General features: G+C 32.8%; 3 protein-coding genes across 4 annotated transcripts; 2 read left to right on the forward strand and 1 right to left on the reverse strand.

The window, feature by feature from the left end:
• Positions 1-293: 293 nt before the first annotated feature.
• LOC101220827 (exopolygalacturonase) lies at positions 294-2251 on the reverse strand. Its single transcript, XM_031885357.1, is given in 5 exon segments — positions 294-739; positions 846-1364; positions 1537-1589; positions 1592-1838; positions 1923-2251. Coding segments are annotated over 5 exon segments (1368 nt in total). The 5' UTR covers positions 2202-2251; the 3' UTR covers positions 294-469.
• A 4770-nt stretch (positions 2252-7021) lies between these two features.
• Positions 7022-8545, forward strand: LOC105435717 (exopolygalacturonase). Its single transcript, XM_031886153.1, is given in 6 exon segments — positions 7022-7270; positions 7443-7526; positions 7528-7962; positions 8069-8101; positions 8103-8237; positions 8239-8545. Coding segments are annotated over 6 exon segments (966 nt in total). The 5' UTR covers positions 7022-7093; the 3' UTR covers positions 8341-8545.
• Positions 8546-10882: 2337 nt separating this feature from the next.
• Positions 10883-13747, forward strand: LOC101217430. Of its 2 annotated transcripts, XM_031885090.1 has the most exons (7): positions 10894-10991; positions 11073-11250; positions 11344-11419; positions 11510-11640; positions 12010-12080; positions 12977-13058; positions 13206-13747. In XM_031885090.1, exons 1-7 carry the CDS (start codon positions 10909-10911, stop codon positions 13224-13226), a joined length of 642 nt encoding a protein of 213 aa, XP_031740950.1. In that variant the 5' UTR covers positions 10894-10908; the 3' UTR covers positions 13227-13747. The 2 variants fall into 2 exon arrangements, with proteins under 2 accessions (XP_004141513.1, XP_031740950.1); XM_004141465.3 differs by having other exon boundaries at positions 10883-11250.
• Positions 13748-14425: the final 678 nt, after the last annotated feature.

A 14425-nucleotide genomic window follows, 5' to 3' on the forward strand; every position in this document is an offset into this window, starting at 1 on the left:
ATAGTCAGGTAACACAAAAGGTAAATGTAGTTCGATGCACCTAAGTTTTTCGACCCTACAAAATATAGGGTATAAATTGTGACCCATTCCAATTTTTATATAAACAAAAACCATGCTATAAAATGTAAAGGCATTGGCAAAGAACCAACCCATTAAATGTATAGGAAACTTACAAATTCGACTTCTTATATAGATTCTTCAACCTCTCTCAACACATGCTCTCAATCTTAATTAAAGATATTAAAGAGAAGATGATTTGTTATAATTAATATAAGCCCAAAGAATATTCATAATTAAGGAAGAAATGTGTGTTTATATGCGTTCACTCCAAGTTTTTCCTACAAGAACTTGAACTTGAGTGCTAAAACAACGTTGCAATTACAAAATTATTTGAAGAATTTATGAAGACTAAAAAAAAAAACAAAAAAAGAATGTTCAAAATTTTGGTTATTCATGGGGTCATCGTCTTTCATGAAGTGGTTGCAGCAGGTGATTGAGCTTTGGGAGCAAGCGGAGAACAAATAGGAGGGTTTTGTTTTCCAGTAATAGTGGGCTTCACATTTGCGCATACAGAAGTAATGGGACCTTCGTTCCCAGTGTATGTGAGGTCAATGTCAGCTAACTCCACACCTTCACATGGATTACTTGAACTACACACAAGAGTTACTGCCTGTGCATTTCCAGAAGTACCTCTGATATTCTTGAAACTCACCTTGCTGATCTTCACTTTAGATGGTATCTGAAAGAAAAACCAAGAAACAAGGCATGAGTTTTGGTTGAAACAAATAAGGATCAAGTACTACTGTTGTTGCATAACCAGCCCTGATGATCATCACGATCAGTACCTGTTTATTGCATTTGTTATATGGACAATATTCTTGATCTATCATAATGGGATTCGAGACATTATTCATAACTATATCTTCATAATGCATGTCCGAAGCTACTCCAGCAGCAGGTGAAGCTGGCCATGTTTTAATTCTTAACCCACTTGTTGTACCAGTTATCGTACAATTCTTAACTTGAAGTCCCTCAACTGGTTCTTCAGCATTATACCTTCCTAGACTTCCTACGCTTATGCCATGTCCAGGCCCACATGTCACATTTGTGATTGTTACTTGTTTGCTTCCATCTCCAAGTGAGATGCAATCGTCTCCAGTACCGATGTTTGAGTTTAATATATTAATTCCAACACAACGCCCGAGGTGAATTCCATCAGTGTTAATGCTAGTTCCTGGTGCATTTACATTTACGTTTTGGAGGGTAAAGTTATTGCACCCGAGTACTTGGATATGGAAGTTCTTGCTATCTTTAGAGGTTATGCCACTCACAACTGAATTCTTTATAAAGCTGAACTTCAAACTCTGTATATTTCAACAACAAAAAAAAGTCACTAGTTAACATACATACATACATTCATACGTATTATTTAGTCTTTGAAAAGATCAAGAACTATATATGAATCAAAATTAATTAGTAAGAAATTAGGCGTGGTTAAATTATTAAGTTGATCATTAAAGTACTACTGTGCTTTACCATGGGCATTGGTGCACATTTTGGGTTTTTATGACAATCGTTGCTTTCCCAAGTTTTTTTCCTTGCCCATCAAAAACTCCACCTCCTGATACTGACAAATCATTGACATACTTGAAATGAACCCAATCTTCACCTTTTAGATCTGGTGGTGCTAGCAATGTTGCTTGTACTTGCATTTCGATGGGAGTACTTGTGCATTCACCTTTTAACTCAATTGCACCTAAGGTGTAAGTCCCGCTAGGAATAATTACTTTACTTGGACCCGCTGATGCACAAGCTTCCTTCCATGCAGTTGCCAAAGCCTGTTTAAATTAAAATCTCAAACATAATCAGCCGCGCACGATCCATCATTGAACGATGATATATATATATCATTTGATTTTTACCTGAGTGATATCAGCATTGGGTTTAGCACCGTACTTTGTCACATCAAAAACGCCACCAGCACCACCACTAGAATTGGCGGCGGCAGTAGGTTGGACGGTGGCACCACCACTAGAATTGGCGGCGGCAGTAGGTTGGACGGTGGCACCACCAGGCTGGGCAGCGGCACCACCAGGTTGGGTGGCGGCACCAGTACTAGATTGGGCAGTCGCGATGGAAACATATAATAGTAGGATGAAGGCGATGAGAGCAGTGATGATGTTGAAGTTGATTATACTCATCTTGTTGTTGTTGTTGTTGTTCTTCTTCTTCTTCTTAGATCCTTATATGATTCTTAATTATATGATCTGTTGTGTTCTTGAGAAGTGGGTATTTATAAAGTAATTAGGGAGTAATCAAATACCATTCAAAATTAGTTTCTATTATTAGCTTTCTCCATTACCCCAATTATGCATAACTAATTTTGTGCTAACTTTGTCAAAACTATACCAATCTATTTGGTGTCTAAGATTAATTGCCATTTCCCTTCACCAAAATTTACTCCATAAATTTCTCTTATATTATCACTCGTTCAAAAGTGTTTCTTTCATTGGTTGAAATTATTAGTTCATTGCCTTAATCTTATATTTTTTAAACCTAATTAATCTCTAATCAGCCACTTGGTTTGAAGTAGGAATGGGGCCATGCATGATTTAAATAACTCGTATTCGAGTTCTATTTCTCTAGATAAAATAATTAGGTAGGTTGGGGATACTTTCCCCAATGCAGATCACATCAACGACAAGGAAATGTTTGTCGGCACATGCTGTCAGCATGTTGTGAAAACCTGTACATACATATAAATTTGTATTAGAGAGAAAACATTAAAGGGTAAATATTAGAAATGGATAGTAGCAAATTTAGCAATTAGATTCAAAATAATTAAGTATATAGCAACATTTTTTAAAAATTGCAAATATAGCAAAATTTGTCAAATAATATCAATGATATAAGTCTATCACCGATAGACCATGTTGCAAATATTGGTCTATCACTGATAGATCATACGAAATCTATCAACGATACAAGTCTACTAGTGATAGTTTTGTTATATTTGCAATTTTTTTAAAATTTTGTTATATCCTTAATTATTATTGTTGAAATGGTTATCAATTGTAATTTCCTTATTAGAAATTGTATCCACCATACAAATCAATATAAAAAATTCAATTCTACGAATTATATTTCTTTGGAAATCTCATGTGAACACTTGGCATTTGTATGTCCTTTCTTTTTTATCAACTTTCTTCACCTCTTCTCCATTTATTCTTCTTTTATATTTTTTAATAGTCATTATCTTTGTTTTCAATCAATTATAAATCTTGTATTTTTTCTCAAAATGTTATTTGGTTCAAGATCGGAACAAAAATAGTTGAATATTGGTTTAGATTTGGTGTAACAAATATAAAATATATTGAAAAAAATTGTTGGAATATTGGTACACGATCATTTAGATTTTGTAAACATGTAACACCTGCTTGTCTTAAAGGCTTATTAGAGTATAAGTGTTCCCACAAACCAACATGGGTCATTTGGAAAAAATCCATAGGTCATCTAATATACAATAGTTTCAAGTTAAGTACGCTTAAACTTTGGATCAATTTCTATGATCAAGCCACTAAAAAGAAAGATGTAACCTTGTGATACCTAACTTTTCAATTCTTTTAAATCTTTCGTACACTACAAGAAAAATCATCTACTACGACAGTTATTTATATCACAAAATGGAGGGAGGAAAAAAACTGTCACAAAATGTAAAAAACGTGTTTTTGGCGGGAAAAGACAGAATTTTTTTAATAATACTTTTCGCGACAGTTATTTGATATCATAGAAGATAAATAAAATAATTTATTAAAATAAAATTAATTTTAAATAAAAATTAAAGTTAATTAAAGTTTTTCCCTCAAATCCTCACACAAATCTCCAAATCTAAAAGCCTAAAATCTTAAAATTTTTCAAAATCCTCACGCAAAGAAGGTCATCTCCAGACGACTCCTGATCTTGCCACTGTCCGCTCATGCCCGTCTCTTCACTCCAGCGTCGTCACAACCTCATCTACGAACGATGAAACCTCCTCTGCCGGTAAGTCGTCTGTTCCTTCTTCCTTTCTCTCTCTTGGAAGGACAATATGGAGATGATGATGCAATCCAGTCGATCGATCTTGCTTCCAAATGTCTCCAATACGAAGCAAGATATCGATCCGATATAAAATTCGTTCTTTCAGCAGTGACATCACTTCAAAAATAGGAGGTAAACATTTTACACTCATACATATTAATCATCTTAAAAAAGATAGTGTCTACTCATGTATTTTATACAGTTTATTTGGACGGAGCATATATCAATGAAATGATGCTGAGAGGTATGATTTTCTTATTCAAAATATGTCATTTTCATCATTTTTTTGGTTGAGTAAAACGTTTGCTTCTAGAAGGGTATGAAGTCTTTTTCTATGTTCAAAATATACTTGCTCTTTTATTCTCATGACATTATCTGTTAATACGTGATTAGGACTAATTATGTGTGCGTTGAAAATTTTAGGATGTTGTTGTGAAGATTCTGATGGAAGAAGATCTTCATGCAAAACGGTTTGATGAGTTTCTTAGGAGGTACATGTCCAAATTTTTAACCCCATAATATTTTGAAGCCAATTTTGGAACAATGTGCTCTACTTGCAAGTAACCATTCAGTAGGTCCAATCACTTTTATGCATTTCTAGGTTGCCATAATGAAATGTCTATGACGTCCAAACATCACTCTCTTTATGGGTGCAGTCACAGAGCCTTCAAACTTGTCCATGGTAACAGAATACTCTTCTTTCGTCATCTTTGTCATAGATTATTGTTGAAACAACTAGTTACTATGGATTGCTATGGTGCTACTCTACCACATCACGGTATAGTCTCATCTTTCTTTGTGGCTTTTCCTTGACTTTGAAGAATAGACATGTAAATTTATTTCAAGGATGCAATGCTTTTCTTCCAAAATTATATATAATGGACATACATACTGGAAATTATGTGTATAAATTTGGTTATTATGTAAAACTGTTAACTATACAATTGTACATCTTTTTTTCAGATTGAAACTCATGACTACATGACTATGGATCAAGCAACAAAAAATATTTTCAGAGGTGAAGGATTATCGGTTAATTGTTTATGCTTGTACAAAAAATCATGTTATATGTATTATGATGTATTTACACTGGTTTTGATTAAAGGTTGTAATTTCATACTTGTAAATTGTTCAAACTTGATTGAAAATGTACGAATGTTGCAAAGTGTATTATAGTGTATATATATTAAAGTGTCGACCATTTTTTTCTACATGGGTGTTATGTATTATAACATTATTATCATTCAAACGGTTCGTGTAATGGCGGAGTGACAAAAAGAATAGGGAAAACGGTAGTAATTGAGAAATTTGCAACATAAAATAAATGTCATAATATATTAATTCATTACACTCCATAATTTTTTTAAATGCAAATGATGACAGTTATTTGTTGCATAAAATAGTAATTAACGACATTTATTTTCTGTCATGAAAAAACTTGTTGTGACAGTTTTTTAAAACTGTCATGGAAAGTCCTTCAACTCAGAACTCTCTCATTCATATTTGATAAAACTGTCATTGAAGGACTTTCCATGACTTCCAATACTATAACTGTAAATAACTGTCACGAATTATTCGTAACAGAAAATAACTGTGGTCGTATACCATTTTTGTTGTACTAATATTACTTTTAAATCATCAGGATCCCTCTCATTCATATTTGATATTTGTTCATTCACATCCCTCTCTTACACTCAGGACCTTACAAGAGATGAGTAGACTAAAATTTTCTTTTTTTATAAATTGTGTGCAAACTTTAATCGAAAATTTACAATAAAAAGAAAAAATTAATAGGTAAAATTAAATTACTAATCCTAAAAAAGTAAATAATATTTTTTGGAAAAATATAAAATAAATAAAGCTAAAAACAAAATGTACAAATACAATAATTTTCTTTTCAAATACACCGTATGATTTTTTAGTAGACAGTAATAAGTTTGTAGATTCTCAATGTCTCATTTTGGTATGAATTAATGTTACGTTTACAAATAATGAAAGTGTTTTTGAACATATGTTCGTGTGAGTATTACATATCATCCAAAACTACTTCTAGTCTTCTACCTAATTATTTTATCTAGAGAAATAGAACTCGAATACGAGTTATTTAAATCATGCATGGCCCCATTCCTACTTCAAACCAAGTGGCTGATTAGAGATTAATTAGGTTTAAAAAATATAAGATTAAGGCAATGAACTAATAAATTTCAACCAATGAAAGAAACACTTTTGAACGAGTGATAATATAAGAGAAATTTATGGAGTAAATTTTGGTGAAGGGAAATGGCAATTAATCTTAGACACCAAATAGATTGGTATAGTTTTGACAAAAGTTAGCACAAAATTAGTTATGCATAATTGGGGTAATGGAGAAAGCTAATAATAGAAACTAATTTTGAATGGTATTTGATTACTCCCTAATTACTTTATAAATACCCACTTCTCAAGAACACAACAGATCATATAAATTAAGAATCATATAAGGATCTAAGAAGAAGAAGAAGAAACAACAACAACAAACAACAAGATGAGTATAATCAACTTCAACATCATCACTGCTCTCATCGCCTTCATCCTACTATTATATGTTTCCATCGCGACTGCCCAATCTAGTACTGGTGCCGCCACCCAACCTGGTGGTGCCGCTGCCCAGCCTGGTGGTGCCACCGTCCAACCTACTGCCGCCGCCAATTCTAGTGGTGGTGCCACCGTCCAACCTACTGCCGCCGCCAATTCTAGTGGTGGTGCTGGTGGCGTGTTTTTGATGTGACAAAGTACGGTGCTAAACCCAATGCTGATATCACTCAGGTAAAAATCAAATGATATATATATATCATCGTTCAATGATGGATCGTGCGCGGCTGATTATGTTTGAGATTTTAATTTAAACAGGCTTTGGCAACTGCATGGAAGGAAGCTTGTGCATCAGCGGGTCCAAGTAAAAGTAATTATTCCTAGCGGGACTTACACCTTAGGTGCAATTGAGTTAAAAGGTGAATGCACAAGTACTCCCATCGAAATGCAAGTACAAGCAACATTGCTAGCACCACCAGATCTAAAAGGTGAAGATTGGGTTCATTTCAAGTATGTCAATGATTTGTCAGTATCAGGAGGTGGAGTTTTTGATGGGCAAGGAAAAAAAACTTGGGAAAGCAACGATTGTCATAAAAACCCAAAATGTGCACCAATGCCCATGGTAAAGCACAGTAGTACTTTAATGATCAACTTAATAATTTAACCACGCCTAATTTCTTACTAATTAATTTTGATTCATATATAGTTCTTGATCTTTTCAAAGACTAAATAATACGTATGAATGTATGTATGTATGTTAACTAGTGACTTTTTTTTGTTGTTGAAATATACAGAGTTTGAAGTTCAGCTTTATAAAGAATTCAGTTGTGAGTGGCATAACCTCTAAAGATAGCAAGAACTTCCATATCCAAGTACTCGGGTGCCAATAACTTTACCCTCCAAAACGTAAATGTAAATGCACCAGGAACTAGCATTAACACTGATGGAATTCACCTCGGGCGTTGTGTTGGAATTAATATATTAAACTCAAACATCGGTACTGGAGACGATTGCATCTCACTTGGAGATGGAAGCAAACAAGTAACAATCACAAATGTGACATGTGGGCCTGGACATGGCATAAGCGTAGGAAGTCTAGGAAGGTATAATGCTGAAGAACCAGTTGAGGGACTTCAAGTTAAGAATTGTACGATAACTGGTACAACAAGTGGGTTAAGAATTAAAACATGGCCAGCTTCACCTGCTGCTGGAGTAGCTTCGGACATGCATTATGAAGATATAGTTATGAATAATGTCTCGAATCCCATTATGATAGATCAAGAATATTGTCCATATAACAAATGCAATAAACAGGTACTGATCGTGATGATCATCAGGGCTGGTTATGCAACAACAGTAGTACTTGATCCTTATTTGTTTCAACCAAAACTCATGCCTTGTTTCTTGGTTTTTCTTTCAGATACCATCTAAAGTGAAGATCAGCAAGGTGAGTTTTCAAGAATATCAGAGGTACTTCTGGAAATGCACAGGCAGTAACTCTTGTGTGTAGTTCAAGTAATCCATGTGAAGGTGTGGAGTTAGCTGACATTGACCTCACATACACTGGGAACGAAGGTCCCATTTACTTCTGTATGCGCAAATGTGAAGCCCACTATTACTGGAAAACAAAACCCTCCTATTTGTTCTCCGCTTGCTCCCAAAGCTCAATCACCTGCTGCAACCACTCCATGAAAGACGATGACCCCATGAATAACCAAAATTTTGAACATTTTTTTTTTTTTTTTAATTTTAGTCTTCATAAATTCTTCAAATAATTTTGTAATTGCAACGTTGTTTTAGCACTCAAGTTGAAGTTCTTGTAGGAAAAACTTGGAGTGAACGCATATAAACATACATTTCTTCCTTAATTATGAATATTCTTTTGGCTTATATTAATTATAACAAATCATCTTCTCTTTCATCTTTAATTTTGTGGTAAAATCTCGAGACGTGATGCATTCTCTGTTTTTTTTTAGCATAATTTTTGCACTCGCAAATATACAACAATCAAATTCAAATTATTAACGCATAATAATTTTCAAAAACAAATTACAAATATAGCTATATTGTTGATAAACTCTAATATGTAATAGGATGTATAATACAAGTTTATGAATGATAGAAGTTTACTCATGAATATAGCAAGAAAAAACATTTTCAAGTATAACTATATATTAGAAAATTGTAAAAAATAGTAAATTTGACAAAATATTTATAACATACCACAAAAAGATATTATGAATTACTTAAATAGATATTAAGAATCGTTATGATTTAGACCCTACTATTAATATAGTCGGACATTTTAAAAATAGTAAAATAAATTAAAATATTTAATAGATATATCAAATTTTAGATTCTATCCATGATAGTTACCGATAAACTTTTATTAAATTAATTATATATATCTTTCATAAATTTTTATATATTTATTTATTAAGGTAATTTTGAAATATTGTTACTATCTTTTTTGGTTAGATTTGGAAGAAGAAAAAAACTTATTTTTAATAACTATTCAAAAATATGTATTTTTAATAAGATTTCGAAATATTTATATTTATCTCATTCATTTTTATTATTTTAATGTTGTATTAAATTAATCTTTAGATTATACCTTATTTGTTTAACATGATTTGTATGTTAATTATATTCTATGTAATACATATATTAGCATTTGAAAAAGTTTGTAAGTTATACAACTAGAAGACAATAAAAGAACGATAACGAATAAGTTTTTGTTATAGCTTTACAACGAGCAAAGACTATTTTTTATGGTAGATGGATTGAAACTTTCCAATATCACGATTATCGCATTATTGGGATGGATGTTCCATTTGCATCTTCATTTCAACAATTTGTTGAATATATTCAAGGTAAATTTTTTCCGTACTTCAATCTATTTGTATATTTCGATAGTTTACTGAAATGACTGCAACAATTCAAACCTCATTTTTGTTGAAGTTTGTTGAAATCATTAAATTGGGTTGTTGACTAGTCTATATCAGCTAGTGCGGCAGGAAGTATAGCGTATCTAAATAATGAACTACGCAGTGAATTAAATATCTAGAGTTATTTAATAATTCTATACGTAGTGAATTAAATATCAAATACAAAATATTTTGTGTTCATATTTTTCATTTAAATAAAGTTTTCTTAAATTCTTTAATATTTAAGTACGCTCAAGCTTTCACTTTTGTTAATACATTATTTTTTTTCAAATCAATTTAGTTTGATTTTTAGAGGATAAGGATTTTTTTTGTTAAATGACTAGAGATTTGTGTGTTTTTTAAATATAAAGTAAACACACATTTTTTCCCAAGAAAAGGGGTTTGTTTTGAAAAATATAACGAACCAAAACAATTTTTAAAACGGAAAAAAACTAGAGACCCAGAATGAAAAATACAAAAAATGCATAGTCAAATGCGATTAATTTACCACTTGTGCTCGTAATATATATTTGGTACATATCCAAATCTAAACTATTTTTTAACATTTTTTATACATGATCGTTTATATTTGAGCAGTTTTTTTAATATGGTTGGGATTTGGCTAAACCTACTATTTTTGTTCAATTAGTACACGATCTTAAACCAAATGGAAAAGTAGAAAGAAGATAGAAAGGGAGTGCAAACCTCTAATATTAAAAAAAAAATGGTCGGCTTACTGGGTTTGTTGATTTTGTTGGAGTTTGGTTATATTTATGAAAATTATTTTTCTTTGTACCGTTAGTAATTTAATTGTACTTATTAATTTTTTCATTGTAAATTTTCAATTAAAGTTTGCAAATTTATAAAACATTTTTTTTTGTAAGGCCATGCATTTAGGAATGAGACGTGAATGAATATGTGAACTAGTGATCTTAAGTAATCAAAAGTAAGGTTAAGAAAGATTTAATTAAAAAGCTACTACCTATACCAATAACGTTTCACGTTCCTTTTCAGTGGCTCGATCATAGAAACTCAAATTAAATGTACTTAAATGAGAACTATTGTTTTTTAGATGATCGATGAATTTTCGTATACAAGTAAAGACAAGGGACTCTGTGTTCATTTGTTAGGACGACTTTCAATCTAATAAGCAAGTAGATCTTACATGTTTGCATATATATCGAATAATTTTATTTGTTCCGATCAATATCTAATTCCAATATCTATCAGTTTTCGATGTTATAAATATTTTAAATAATTTTATCTGATTTTTTTTTTTTAAAAATGTTCCTTAAAGTAGGCAATTTCCAAATTGGTTTTGTGAACTGAGAAAATGGCAAACGCAAATATGCTATGGAGTTCCGCTAAGATTCTTGGATTTCCTTCTCCGATAGCAAGCAACGTCCGATGGGCAAGGTTCGATTATACATTTCGGCTTCGGCATCGTCCATTCGAGGGCTCTTTCTTCTTCTTCAACTCCTTGCGTTTCAATTGCAGCTCCAGTAATGCAAATTCAGTATGTAATGGCAAACAGTACTTAGTTTTGTCCGACGAAGAGCTGATGAAACAGTGCGAAATGGGCACGTTCAAGGCGTCGGGTCCCGGCGGTCAGCACCGCAACAAGCGCGAGTCTGCTGTTCGTTTGAAGCACATTCCCACTGGTATCATTGCTCAGGTTCATATTTGTTTCATACATACAATCAATTTCATTGATATACTTCTGTTTCTTTTGCTCTGAAGTTAAATTCTTTGGCCCTTTATTGCCAAGGCTGTTGAGGATCGATCCCAGCATAAGAATCGATCCAGTGCCTTAGCTCGTCTTCGTGCTCTCTTGGCCCTAAAAGGTGCGATGGATTATTTATTAGATGTTTATTTGTTTGTTTGTTTGTTTTTTATCTCATTTCTCATTTCATGTGTTGATGTATTGAATTCAGTTAGGAACCCTGTGGATCTTGAAGATTATTCGCCTCCCCCAGAGCTTCTTCAGATTCTTCCTCTTAAGTCCACTGTTAGGCCACCGGAATGTGGCCCTCAAATTGGTCCTAACAATTCTAAGTTTCTGCCGGTATCTCTCTTTTCTAGTTCTTTCTATATGTCTATATGTGCATATGAGTGTGCGTTTATGATTTGATTTTCTTTAAGATACATAAAATTCTTTTTTGAAATGAAAACAAGATTTATTGAAATAATGAATGAGTCTAATGCTCAAACTACATGAGATGAAACAAAAATAAAAACTGCAAACTTGCCAAACCAAACCATAATGTAAAACATAGACTAAACTTCTGATGAAGCAGTAAAAACATTCGAGTTTTAAACAAGTAACTTGAGTTGAACAATCAGCAAAGTGTTTAAATAGAATATATATTTACACACACACACACACACACACACGAGAAGATTATGAATGATAGCTGAATTGCTTAATTTCCAGGGCATGCAAGCTCTACTGGATCTAATTTCCACACTTGATGGTTCTGTATCAGACACAGCTAAGCTTTTAGGGTATGTATGCTATTCATGTGTTATCCTTTGTTTCTTTTTACTTTGTTTCCAACCTGAGCTAGCATTCACAGTTAAATCCAGAGAATGGGAGTGTTTCAATTATGTGAGAATATTGGGCTTTTATCAAGAAATTGAATCTGCTGATGTGTGGATGTTATAATGGTTGAGATATGGAGATTAGTGGAAGGGGTATCATTGGTAGGTTTATGGTTTTTGGGGAATGAAGAAGATTGGCAATTTTTTCGAGGGCGTGAGGGAAGTGACTAATGAGTTTGGACCTCTGGAAGATGTTGGAGGATAATTTTCTCGGGAAGTGTCTAGTTGAAGGCAGAAGCCTTGCCTTGTGTGTCTTGAAGAAGGCTTCTTTCATGGGATCACTATGAGTAGGAGGAAGGAGCTTTTACATTTCTTTTATTACTTTGGACGTTGGTATCGCTTTCATTAAGAAGAGTAGACTTAAGGATTTGATCGGTCACCTACTAAGGAAGCAGACCAAATTTGGTTAGAGAGAGCTTCTTAGTTTGATGACTAGCTCTGCAGAAGGACATTCCTTTTGATCTCCATTCCTTCTCCCATCTTGTCTGTTGCGAGGTGGGGGAAGGCATGAGAGAAGCTACAGAAGCTGTCTCTCTCTTTGTCTCTCTTCTCATTAGTTAGGGAGTTCAATTTTTGAAGAAAAGGTGTTCATTAAAATATTAGTCTATTCTTTTCCATTATGTCTCAAAATGAGATAACCTTAAATATTGAGAGGTGGATTAATTGATGCAATCAGAACTCTTGAATTACAATTTAGATCAATCGTCCAAAAACGATTCTTCACCTTTCCCATTTTTAATATGTCAGTGATATATATTAGTTGCAAACTCTAATTGTTATTTTAACGTTTAAAAATATAGGTTAACAACCGGTGCTCTTTCAAGGTTAATCCTATCCGATGATGCTCTTAGAATGGCTGTAAATGATATCAGGATGTCCAAGGTAACACCATACTATTTATGAGATCATGATAGTTACCATTTATTATCTTTTTTCAAAAGATTTTATATGCACCACTCACATACTAATTTTTCAACATAAGTCAATTGACACCCATCGATCGTGTCTTCCAAAATTTGAAATTTACAGGGTCTGAAGCCGCTCAAGTAGATTGTCAAACTGAGCATAACTTCAGCAGCAATTGACATGTATTACTTCTTTCAAGATCCCAAGTTTAAAACTTCATAACCATTAAGTAAAAAGTGGGAAGCTCAATGAACTTGTAACTAGAGAGACACTACGCAAGCAACTATCTTTCTTATTATCATGCTTAGCTCAACCGCTCAGAGCATTACTCACATCTTTCTTGATGATCGGAGGTTTGTATCTCCAATCTCGTTGTTAATGCATGAAGGTTGAAAACACTTTCTCTTGTTACTCTTCCCTATTACTGCAGATTTTAAACTAGAAACGCTTCGATTTGAATCTGCTTTATCGACAAAGAGTTCTACTTTGTTCGCTCAACTGTTGTCAATTCTCTTGTATGTCATGTCTTGTTCTGGAAAGAGGAAAAAGATTTACTTTTACTATAGCCTATATGTAAGAGGTTTATGTTGTTGTATCTTAATCTTGGAAAAATATTGTAATGTTTATCTTAAATATTAAAATTGAATTATGCATTGTAATGTTCAGTTTCTAATATTCCTTTTTTCAATATATGTATAAATACACACACACATTCAATAAAGAAAAATACCAGTAGAACAGGCAACTCAATGAGCAGTCGGATTCCCAACACGAAGACAAAGGAGAAAGATAAATCTCGATTGTCTTGCTACATTAATCTCGTCATGCATTCCTAATTCACTACAACACGACTAACAATTTTATTTTTTTCTCCCTTCAAAAAGGATATGTATCGAAAACTAACAGGAGTTCGAGGAACATGCTTCTAGGAGAATCAACTGGCCAAATTAAAATAATTTCTACCAACTTATTTAGATAAGAGGAAGAGAGATGTACAAAACTAATTTCAAAATTATCACTAAGACACCATCGCATGAGCGAGATGATGAGCTACCTCACTCGTCGACCTCATACAACACAAGCTTTGTGATTAAAGGCATCAACACGATTAGTGCAATCTAATTCCATAATTAGAGGGAATTTGCATAAACAAATTGTTTATTTTATTAAATTTTAGAAAATATATTCATGAATAAAATTAAAAACTTTACGAGGTTATTTAAACATAGAAAAATATGTCAGACTATTTCTAATTAGATTGATAGAAACTTATCACTATCTAACATTTTTTTTTCTTTTTTCGTAAATAGTTTGACATTTTCTTTTACTCGTAAAAGTTTCTA

Source organism: Cucumis sativus, chromosome 5 (genome assembly GCF_000004075.3).
Source record: "Cucumis sativus cultivar 9930 chromosome 5, Cucumber_9930_V3, whole genome shotgun sequence".
NCBI lineage: Eukaryota > Viridiplantae > Streptophyta > Magnoliopsida > Cucurbitales > Cucurbitaceae > Cucumis > Cucumis sativus.

Coding starts and splice junctions, on each gene's coding strand:
- LOC101217430 (XM_004141465.3), top strand. CDS start 10,909: ATGGCAAACGCAAATATGCTATGGAGTTCCGCTAAGATTCTTGGATTT. Junction 11,251..11,343: donor CCACTGGTATCATTGCTCAG/GTTCATATTTGT, acceptor TTTATTGCCAAG/GCTGTTGAGGATCGATCCCA. Junction 13,059..13,205: donor ATGATATCAGGATGTCCAAG/GTAACACCATAC, acceptor TGAAATTTACAG/GGTCTGAAGCCGCTCAAGTA.